General features: G+C 40.1%; 1 protein-coding gene across 2 annotated transcripts in view; it reads right to left on the bottom strand.

Annotated features, from left to right (window-relative positions):
- Positions 1-249: 249 nt before the first annotated feature.
- The window catches only part of znf438 (zinc finger protein 438), a 66,666-nt gene continuing 54,946 nt past the window's right edge, over positions 250-11,969 (bottom strand). Inside the window, exons 3-5 of one of the 2 annotated variants that reach the window (XM_014018822.1) lie at positions 3,867-4,326; positions 2,605-3,782; positions 250-1,063 (exon numbers count right to left, since the gene is read on the bottom strand). In XM_014018822.1, the coding sequence (XP_013874276.1) occupies positions 469-1,063; positions 2,605-3,782; positions 3,867-4,304 (2,211 nt within the window). In that variant the 5' untranslated portion in view covers positions 4,305-4,326 and the 3' untranslated portion in view covers positions 250-468. Of the gene's footprint in view, positions 1,064-2,604; positions 4,327-11,969 lie in introns of both variants that reach the window. The other variant, XM_014018819.1, reaches the window with a different exon arrangement.

The following is an 11,969-nucleotide window of genomic DNA, read 5'->3' as shown; positions in this document are numbered from 1 at the left end:
TTAAAACCACGGCCTTGAACTTAAGAGTGGCTGACTCTCATCCCAGCCACTTCACACTTGACTGTGAGCTTCTCCAGTGCATGCATGGCCTGATGACACTGGGTTATACATTACCCATACTAATATTTAAATAATATGTAGAAAAAATATATAATTCTTAACAGGAACTTTAAATATTTTCGAACGCCTAAAACTGAACAGTGCAATCAAAATATAATAATAATTTCTTGAAAATTCTAACAATGAGAGTATCTCTTAAGAGCTGTAACGCAGAAATTAATTTTCACCAATGGCTTGACACTTTTTTTTACTTTCTCTCGTGTCGTATCCTTAACAGTGAAAAATGAAACCAGTCCTGAAAAACATAAAAGATACTCTTCATCCCTGTACTGCTGATTATTAGGGCTGAGATAGTATGGGGAGGAGTTACAGTAAAGGGATTTGTTGCCATTCAATGGCTAGTCTGCTTTAATGTGGGCTTGGAGCAGGAGAGTCTGAATCCCTGCCCGCCTCCCCTTCTTCTTCGTGGCTGGAGTATGAGCTCAGGGCATCCCACAGCAAACTGGGCTGCTCACAGTGATGGTGACTTCTCCAGTGCTCCATAACCAACTCCTTAGTGTCCAACACCTTGGTGCAAAGCACACAGTTATAAGCCGCACCTGCTGCCAGTACGCCAAGAGTGCAGCAGCTTTCTGGTGAGGAGGACCTGACTTCATCGCTCTCCCCATTGCTGAAACGATGGTGGGACATGATGTGCTTCTTAAGCTTGGAAAAGGAAAAGAACTCCTCCTCACAGCTACCGCATTTGACCAGGTTGCGCTTTTCGTTGAGCTGCCGCCAATAGTGGGCAGCATGCTTTACTAGCTCGTTCTCAACTTCGCGGCCAGCCTGTGGGGTCTGACCATCATGAGGACGGATGTGGACCTTCTCCCCATGCAAATACAGTAAATGCATCTTCATGTCGGTAAAGGTGGGAGTGACGACCTGACAGCGACCACATTTTATTTGCAACTCCACAGGGTCTTCGTGATCTTGTTCATCTGATGGCTCTGGTGAATTGGTTCTGTTAAAAATACAATAAAGTCAATAGGGAAAAAGTAAAAGCGTATACTTACAACTGCTTAGTCATGCAATCAGTAAATATCTTGAGCCCTTTGGCGCCTTGAGACAGTTTTTCATATTTCATCACAATACAACCCATATTTGCATGTGAAGTGAAATGAAGTCACTAAAATCTGAACGTGAACAAAGCATTGCTACAACGGCTGACAACCAGACAACAGAGAACCTGAAGCTTCTTTAGATTGTTTTGTGACGTTATCACAGAAAGAGAACAAGAAGAGTCAGTGTTCAAATAATGTTTCAGTAAACAAAGAATTTGGAGTTCCTTTTCTTAAAGAGTCCCCTTTTGATATCACGTCTTGTTTCACTTTGGTTGAGCCAAATTAAAAAAAAATGCCAGTTATGTGACAAAATGGGTCAAATCATGTGTATTATGTCAAGTTTCTTAAAAGGGATCCATGATTAGTTGTAACATTAAACTTTATTTGATAAACATATATTTTAACTGTAAAATAAAGACAGTAAAAATACTGTAGGTTGTTTAGTTTTGTAATTTTTTAAAAATATATTTTAACACGGACGAAGCCATTTTATTTACACACAAAGAATTCTGGGTAAATGATGACGTGGATAGGTCCTCGGTGTGAGTGAACTATATCCACCCTGAAGGTTAATCTTGGACAATATCTGACGATTGGCTCTTTTAAATGAAACCAGAAAGCGTTGACAGAGAGGAGAAGGTAGAAATAGAAATATGGATGGAGGACAACAGAGCTGCATCATGAAGGAAGAACCTCAGCTTAGCCTGTTAGCCTTTGCGCTAGCGCCAATGCTATATTGCCTTATGTATTAGCTCAGCACTAGCGCGACAAACAAGCTAAACTGAGGTCCTCCATCCATATTTTCAGTTACAGGCTGAGTCATTTTTGTGTTCCCCTCTCTGTCATGTGGATGAAGGACCTCAGTGACGAGAGGAGAATTTGTAGCACTGAGCTAATACATATATATGGTGATAGAATCGGGGCTTACGCTAAAGGCTAACAGGCTAAGCTGAGGTTCTTCTTCCATGAAGCAGCTCTGTTGTCCTCCATCTATATTTTCAGTTACAGGCTGAGTCATTTCTACCTTCTCCTTTCTGTCAACGCTCTCTGGTGTCATTTAAAAGAGTCGATCATCAGATTTTGTCCAAGATTAACCTTCAGGGTGGATATAGCTCGCTAGCAGCCTCACATCGAGGACCTATCCACGTCATCATTTACCCAGAATGCTTTGCGTGTAAATAAAATGGCCCCATCCATGTAATATAATTTTAAACTTTTAGTTTAAAATTTATAAAAACTAAACAGCCTTTAGTATTTTTACAGACTTTATTTTACAGTTAAAATATATGTTTATCAAAAAAAGTCTAATGTTACAACTAATCATGGATCCCTTTAATTATAAAGATGTTTTCTTTGACTTTTTTTATTCAAAGGATAAGCATGTTACAGTCTAACATTTTATAGAACTTGAACTTAACAACTACATAATAAATCATCTCACCCCTCTTCAGACATGTCATCCTCATGACGTCTGACTGATGGCTCCACAGTCAGCACCACCTTGTGGACTTCTCTAAGGTGACGGAAATATACCCCCACGTATCCAAAGGCTTTCTCGCAAAACTCGCAACAGAGAGACTGGCGTGGCCGCACCTCCGAGTGATGAAGCTTCATGTGGGTGCTCAAGCTACCTCTGTGTGCGTACTCCTTGCGGCACAGAGGGCAAATGTAGGGTCGACTGTTGGTGTGAGTGTTAATGTGGCTTTGGAGGTGGTGCTTGAATTGAAAACAGCGGCTGCAGATGAAGCAGCGGTGGAGAGGTCGGCTTCCTATAAAAACCTTCGTGTGCGAGCCACCTCTCAGTTGCAGAGTCACTGGGGTTGGTTGGGAAGGACAGTCTGGAGCCTTTGCTGTGGTAGCAGTGGGGAGCGGATGACCAAGTATGAGTTCTTTGTCTTGACCATCTGGTGTAATGGAAGGCAAACTGACAAGCCGAGGAACTGTCTCCATAACCAACATGGGCTTGGGTCGAATGCTCCGGTATTTCTTGGAAATGTCCACTTCCTTTTGTTTGAATCCTGGAATGACTGCTGGTGGCTTCTCGGGGACCCTCCTACGAAAGAAAGACAAAGATCTCTTCTTTCGAGCCTCAAAAGCCAAGATGTCTTCCATTGTCTTTCTTTTCCTGCCTCTCTTCTTTCCAGGTGGTTTCTGGAGGGTGGTGGGCACAAGTGTGGGCTTGGCCTGGGGCTGTTGATCAGAGTTTTGCACCTGGTTTTGACTCAGGACGTCAGCATTCTCCGTATTCTTGCATGTAGTATCTGAGGGGCTGGAGAGTCCTCTCTGGCCACTGAAGCCTTTTCTCTCCGGGGGTAATTTGCTGAGCTTTGTAGCTGGGATCAGGGAGCTCTTCATTTTAGAATATGGCAGAATGGGCAGTTTACCCTTAGGCGGTGAAGGGATAATTTGGACTGCTTTACTAAAGATGGCTGGAGACAGGACAGTAATGCTGCTCTGGGGCTGAACTGCAGCTGATTTAGACTGGCACAGCCGCACTGTGGTCTTACTTTCATCTGAGGATTTTCCTGTGGAGCTTGAAGGAGCTGCAGAGGGGTATTGAAGGTTTTGTATAAGACCAGTTGCGGCAGGTCCTTCAGGGCCATGTGAAGTTCTCTCTAGCTTAGAACAGGGATAAAGAAGAGCATTATCTGGCAGCAGAGCAGTGACAGAGATGTCGGGGGACGTTGGGTCGAGCAGAATTACCTTTTCTGAAGGCTCCTCTTTGGGCACTAACGTTCCACCCACCACTGACTTAGTCTGTGTCGTTACAGAAACAGTGGAGGTTGTTTTTACACTGGCAGCTAGAGGTGGAGATTTGACTTTATCTGAGGGCTTCTTGCTCCTCACTGACTGATACCGGGGAATGGGTAACTTGAGGTTCTTTTGCACTGACTGAGTCTGTTGCTGTGATGTCTGAGAGGAAACAGAGGGAGGCAGGGCCACCAGGGAGAATGTGCCATCTTGACCTGCTATTTGCATTAGTGCATAGTTTTGGGCGGGTACAAGAATGGACTTGGGGCTTGAGGCAGTGGAAGCCTCAGGTAGGGCAGACGATGACTGGCAGGTAAGGGTGGCAGGAGAAGGGGTGGGCACCATTGCTGGGGCCTTAGGAGCAATGCTCCGGAATTGAAGGCTCTTCATCTGATAGGCTTGACTGTGTCAACTGAAAAACAAGCACAACAAATAATTTTTATAAGTTTTACAAATACTGGCCAGCATTTCCATTTAGAAATCACCCTAGAAACTCTCCTGTTAAAGGGATCCACGATTAGTTGTAACATTAGACTTTATTTGATAAACATTTATTTTAACTGTAAAATAAAGGCCCTAAAAATACTGTAGGCTGTTTAGTTTTTATAATTTTTAAAAAATATTTTAACATGGACGGGGCCATTTTATGTACACACAAAGCATTTTGGGTAAATGAAAATGTGGATAGGTCATCGATGTGAGGCTGCTAGTGAGCTATATCCACCCTGAAGGTTAATCTTGGACAATATCTGATGATCGACTCTTTTAAATGAAACCAGAGAGCGTTGACAGAGAGGAGAAGGTAGAAATAGAAATATGGATGGAGGACAACAGAGCTGCTTCATGGAAGAAGAACCTCAGCTTAGCCTGTTAACCTTTGTGCTAGCGCTGATGCTACATTGCCTTATATGTATTAGCTCGGTGCTAGTGCGACAAACAAGCTAAACTGAGGTCCTCCATCCATATTTTCAGTTGCACGCTGAGTCATTTTTCTGTTCCCCTCTCTGTCATGTGGATGAAGGACTTCAGTGACAAGAGGAGAATGAGTTAATACATATATATAGTAATAGCATTGGGGCTAATGCTAAAGTTAACAGGCTAAGCTGAGGTTCTTCTTCCATGAAGCAGCTCTGTTGTCCTCCATCTATATTTTCAGTTACAGGCTGAGTCATTTCTACCTTCTCCTCTCTGTCAACGCTCTCTGGTTTCATTTAAAAGAGYCRATCATCAGATATTGTCCAAGATTAACCTTCAGGGTGGATATAGCTCGCTAGCAGCCTCGCACCGATGACCTATCCATGTCATCATTTACCCAGAATGCTTTGTGTGTAAATAAAATGGCCCTGTCCGAGTAATATATTTTTAAACTTTTAGTTTAAAAATGATAAAAACTAAACATCCTTCAGTATTTTTACAGTCTTTCTTTTACAGTTAAAATTTATGTTTATTAAATAAAGTCCAATTTTACAACTAATCGGGGATCCCTTTAAAGCTTTTATGTCAGCAAGAAACACCACCATTGATTGCATCGTCATGCATTATTGCAGGCAAAAATCTGTTCAGTCTGACATACTGAACAGGAATACCTGAAATAAATACAAGACTTTTTGATCCTTGTTGAAGCAGCCTGGGTTGTTGATATACATTTGAACTCTGAACAAGGTCTCTTTTTGAAATTGTCCTATTTTGTAAATCAAGCAAGACCGACGGAAAAAAAAATGTCTCGTCATAAATACACACATTTGCACAAATGTGACAAGCTGTCCTATTATCCATGCATCTCTGGTCCCACACAGCATACTCTCTGTGCTCCAGGCTAAGGACAGACTGCCCCCTTTGATATGTGCTCAGTGTGCTGCTATCGTACATGCTGAGGATCTGCAGGAGGCGTCTCATGCGCCCCCAATTCCTGGGGCATTCAACCAGTGAAGAATGAAAGCTGCCTAACGGTAGGGTCTTTACAAGATAAAGAGGGGCTTCTCTTTTCATCTCCCTCTCCACTGACCAGCAATGAGGATGCCCCGGAAAAACATGCCCCAGATTTACTTAATGTACCTTGTTCACTAATAACGTTCATGATTTCCCAGTGGGGACGATACTTTTCCACACTGTGTTTTGCCTTTTTGGACTGTGCTGACACAAAATACTGCTGAACTCAACAGGGAAACWGTAACCTCAAAGTGAGGTTTTAAACAAGACTATTATTTTAATTGACCATACAGTTTCCTTCCATCAATCAAAAGCCACAGGTATGGTTATAATAACAAGAGTTAAACTCCCTTTATTTAGATCAGAACTGTATCTTTATACCAAAAAATGGGAAAGATTATAGTGGCAAGCTTCAAAGGGCCTAATGGTAAAAAGAGTCTGAGGCTAGAGTTTCAAACTATGACCCAACTTTCATTAACAGCATTTGATACAGCCAGAGTTCAAACTGCACACTGAAACAATAACCAGTGAAAACCTGGAGGTGTCTGAAGTTATTTCTCAATGCAAAGTTTTTTTTTTCTTTTTATTGAAAAGAATAAGAAAAAGAAAAACAGCTTAGGCATGTTATTTAACATCTGGAAGTATTTCTGTGCATGGGGATTATTTATTCAGTATTCTACTGCATTACAGCTCCATAAAAATGGAGCTATTCCTCCTTCATGTTAACTCTAGTTAAACTGTGACGTTGGCTGGGCATACAGTGGAACAAAACTACAGGATGTGTGTTCCTGCTTCTCTAGAACAATTACATGTTCACAAAGGCAGTAAAAAGTAATGAAGTACTTGTTATAGGTCTGCTAAAATTAGACCCAAATATAAAGTATAATAAGGTTAATGGGGATGCTTTAAGTAGTCCAATTTAAGTGATAGAAACATTTAGGTTTGGTAAAAGATGAGAGGAGGTGGAAAAAACAACAACAAACAAAACCAAATGATAGGCCGTGCTTATAACTAACCTGCATTGATTTTTAGTATCACGCTTCAAATGTGTCAAACATCAACCATATATCATCATTTTAAAAAGCATTTTGGCAAACAAAATAGTCAAGACCCTATTTTGGCAACATTCTCACTGAAGTGAAAGGAGGTCCAAGACCTGGTGGGTGAATGGGGTTAATGACCAATGGGTTTTGATCACTGGAGCTTTTCTTGTCTTGTTGTAATTACCAAAGCTTGGAAACATCTGGACCAGGAGAACACCATTTTAGGAATGATGTTTGTGAATTTCATCTGAGGTTTTAAAAGTTGTKTCTTTTAAACTGATGTAAAAACTGAGCCAACATGATCTAGTAGTTATCTGTGTGCACGGATCCTGAATTTCCTCAAGGTGGACTCTCTCTGGGCTGCAACTAGTTGGTGAACGGCATTCATGAGGAAGTCTCAAGAATGCCTTTTGCAGGGTTCTTCAACTTTTTGCAGGAGTTGCAGAGGCATGCAGCCTAGTTGCATGACTTTTCAACACTTTAAAATAATTTACGCAACCACTTTTCTCTTAAAATAGTCACAAAGCCATTATAGGCTGTCTTAAATTCCCTTGAATTGTACTGAGTATCTCCAACCCATCTCTAGAGAACTTGAGCTGCACTTGGACACCTACACAGGAGCTCTCCTCTGACAAAAAAATAAAAATAAAATAAATACCCAATGTGAAGGTCTAAAACCCTAAGAGATAATAAAATATGATTATTAAATAACTGGTCTGATTTTACCTGTATTTATTTCAAAAGTGTACTCCAGCAGATTAAACCATAGACAGCATAAATAAGGGGCAGCTGGTACGGTGGGGTAACAAGGAGCCCAGCTGGGTATGATGTGGTTGGAGGTGGGCAACAAAGCATCGTGTTAAGAATGCAGTTTTGCAAACTGTGCACATGAAAGAGGGCAGTAATTTTCAGAACTGGGCTGTGCAAAACAAAGTCCTCACAGTTTGATGTTCATCTGGCCAGGAACACTCAAGAGTTTAGTGAGATTTCAATGGAAAGTTTACCTATTTTCTTGCCATTTTGAGTCATCAACAACTCTTCAATAATCACAGATCAGTGAACTAGAATCTTTAATAACAGAATCCTAAATATCAAATCTGACTTCATCCACTCATCCTTGACATTGGCAGACCATATGGACGTCTACGTCCCGTCTACTCTCCTCACACATGACTGTTTACCCTGATGACACTATCATCATCATAGAACAGATGACAAACAATTCTGAGTAAAGGCTGGCTCATATTGTGCATGAGTTACGGCAGAAGAAGAACATCATTCAGCTAAAATACAAAAGTAGTACCACCGTCTGAAACAACACAAAATCCCTCTACCTACTGGTCCAAGTAAAAGTTGCTGAGATGAGAGGCCATGTCTCAACTTTGAGAAGTAACAAACAAAAGGAGCAAGAAAAGGCTCAGAAGCAGAGGTGGGCAGTAACAAAGTCATTTTAAATGAGAACTGTACTTAAGTACATTTTTTGAGTAATTGTACTTTCCTTGATTCGCATTTTTAAAAACTTTATTTTTACTCCACTGCATTGCTCTAAAGGCTTTAGTTACTAGTTATGTTTTTGTCTGTGTTTGTGTAGTTTGTGTCTAATTTGTTTCACAGATAAAAAAATATATATACCACTTTACAGTTAAGTGGTGATAAGCAGCTTTAAATTGGTTCAAAAAGACGAAAAAATGTCCTGCCAGTGTTATCTTATACAGGTATATATAGGTAGGTATACTACATATGTTTCAGCACTACTGCTTAGTCCTGGTTTTAACAGACATCTCRTTTCAGACCTAATTTGGAGCTTTGTGGACTCTTTGCTTTATTAATGAACTTTTACAAAACAAACTTTGTTAAATTGTTTTGTACAAAAGTGTTTCCAGTTATTGATTAATGTATTATTGTATATTTGGAATTACTGACCTGTCCAATATAGCAGGAAATTTCCCTAAGTGTTCTCTACTACACTCAAGCAAAATGCAAGAACCTTTAGCACTGAAGTATTGAAAGCACATACTCCAGTACTTTAACTTAAGTAATAATTTGACATAACTACTTTTACTTTTACTGGAGTAATATTTGATCAGTAGGATCAGTACTTTAACTCGAGTAAGGAAACAATCCTTTGTCCACTAATGCTCAGAAGATATTTAATCTGTTTAGTTTAAAACGCCAACTGGTCTGGTGTGGGGTCAGGGGTCACACCCGGTGTGATGCAAACCCCATTTTTTTAACAAAATGTGAGTGGCAGAGTGAGAGGAAGAAAAAAAGGTTGTGAGTTTGGGGGGGTGGGGGTGAAGGCTGACCAAAAGAGACAGATTATCAGGTAAAGCCAGAGGGGTGAAAGGTGAAGATCTGCTGCCTGTCCTGGACTCAGGTCAGGGTTGAGCAGGAGGGCAGACCACAATCCTCCAGGAATGAACAAGCAAGGAGTGAACGGTCACCAAAAAATGTTAAGAGTGCACGCTCAGGCCTGAGCCTTGGTCACATGAGGAGTTGGATGAGCCAAGACTAATGGGTTAATCTGCCAAAACAACATTTCAACTGTTAGTCAGTAATGAAGTTTAGTGAGCGGTCAACTCGCTGCTCTGTGAAATGTCAAAACATGGAAAGGACTGCGTTTGGGCAGCATACCAGAATCATCCTCAAATTCATCTCACTTTTTGTCATTTATTGGTTTTAACTGCAACATCCAACATTTTGCCTCCAGTTTGTGTTCACGGGAGCCAAGACCCAGACAGACAGTAGGCTAAACTCTAAAAACACACTCATGTGTAAAACTGAAGATGACAAGACAGGACGAAGAGGTAGCTTCGTTTTTTGAGGTGAGGTTTTAAAATAAGTGTTGTAAAGAAGGCAGACCGAAGAGCAGAGTTGTCTGGGGTTTGTTATCTTCCATGTATGTGAGAGTAAAGCTCATCTGGGACTCTCAGATAGAGTCCGGGGATGGAGGGTGTCTGGAATCAGGCGTGCGTGTGTGTATGTGGGAGAAAGCGCTAAGCACCCCAGCACAAGCCAAGCTCCCACCGTGTTTAGCTTAGATGAAAGTCCAGGATCTGGGCTAGATAAGAGGGCGGATCATGGGGGGTCGTGGCCGGGCCAGCTGTGGGGAGCTGTGTCCAGCGGCCATCTTTGCCTAACCTCCCCCTCTCTCTCTGAAACACAGCATTTTAAAATAGTAGAGGTAGATTAAAAGATTAGAAAACCCCTTTTTCTTTTAATTCCTTTATTTTTCTTGAAGGAATGCACATCGCCCTTCATGTGAGTTTTCACTAAGATCACTTGTGATGAGAAGTGATGGTGTTATAGCAAATTTGGTTGAACTTTGTAAATGACTTCATGCATGATCTCCTGCGACACCTTTTGAGAACTGTTAGCGTACAGAATGTATTGGGAATGATACTCCACAACCACCACACTAAATTTTAGTTTGATGATAAAATAATTGATTTGTAGGCCTTTTGCATTTTCTACAGTCAATTGGCTGAATTGTTCGATTTTCAAAAAGATAATTAGTGGGCGATAAACATTATTATATGATGTATTTCCTACAACATGTAAGGAATATATATCTGTTTCCTTTCTTCCTGAGTGAGTCAGCTGTGCTTGATGTTCCTTCCTGTATGAATGCTAAGTGCTGATAACTATTCCTCCGCTCTTAGTACACACACACACACACACACACACACACACACACACACACACACACACACACACACACACACACACACACACACACACACACACACACACACACACACACACACACACACACACACACACACACACACACACACACACCATTGTACTTGCAAAATGAGTACTTTTTATTGATTTCCATTGATTTTTGTAACTATTTATGCCTAACCCAGACATTTTCCCTAAAACTAACCATTACTGGTCCATGGCTAACACTAATTTTTTTTAAAAACTTTATTCATTTCTTTAAAAATAACAAAACTAATTTATATACAATAAAAAACAAATCACAAATAAAATGAAAGGTGGCAGAAAGAGAAAAAAATCTTATAGTATCTGCACCTTTTTCTTCCCAAAATTAAATTTTATACAATAATAATATACAAACAAGAAGAACTAAACAAAAACAACCTCAAATCCTTGTTGAACAACAATTCGTATGAATACACATTATATTGTTTCATATTGCTTTAACAAAGTGACGTTTCTCGTTCTCTTAAACATAAATATTGTTCTGGCATTTTTGACATCACTCTCCATATTGTTCCATAGTCATTCCTTGTATCGAAGTACACCGCTACCTCAAACTAGTTCAAAATCCAGGTTTCACAAACATCTCTACCCCCTTCAGATTATAACAACTTTCTCTCTTAACAAAATTTAATTGGTTGTTTAAAGGTAATACACATCTGTGAGCCATATACATAACCTGTAAAATATTATAATCAAACAACTCATAGAACTTCAACAATTTCAACTGATAAAATAATATATTTGATGGGAGACTGTAGTGTTTTCTAGTAATAATTCTTACAGTTCTTTTCTGTAAAACAAAAATAGGGTTTATAATTGTTTTGCATGCATTCCCCCAGACTTCAACACAATAAATCAAGTGTGGAACAACCATTACATTATACAACATATACAGAGCTCTATCATTAAATAAGTCCCTTACGGTACTCCAATAGATTTAGCAATTTTTGTCTTTTGATAATTTATGTGAGGTTTCCATGTCAGCTTTTCATCAATGATGACACCCAGAAACTTCACCTCACTGACTCTACAGATCTCAACACAAACTAGGGCTGCCACAAACGATTATTTTTATAATCAATTAATCACAGATTATTTTTTCGATTAGTCGACTAATCGGATCATATGTTAATTGAATATAAAACATACAGCTTATCACGTCAGAATGCAGCTGCTATTATATAACCATCGATAGATTTTAGCCATATGCTAACTAAAAATAATTGCTATGGAAGGCAAGTTCCGCCTTGCAGATATTACACAGGTTTCTCTTTCATTTTCTTAAAATGATCCCACACTTTTGAGCTCCGTTGCTGGGTAGCCATGATACCAGAGCCTGTCTGTATAATGT

This window comes from Austrofundulus limnaeus, unplaced genomic scaffold (assembly GCF_001266775.1).
Source record: "Austrofundulus limnaeus strain Quisiro unplaced genomic scaffold, Austrofundulus_limnaeus-1.0 Scaffold203, whole genome shotgun sequence".
Lineage (NCBI taxonomy): Eukaryota > Metazoa > Chordata > Actinopteri > Cyprinodontiformes > Rivulidae > Austrofundulus > Austrofundulus limnaeus.
Note: the sequence above shows the minus strand (reverse complement) of the source record. Positions and strands in the feature narration are given on the sequence as shown.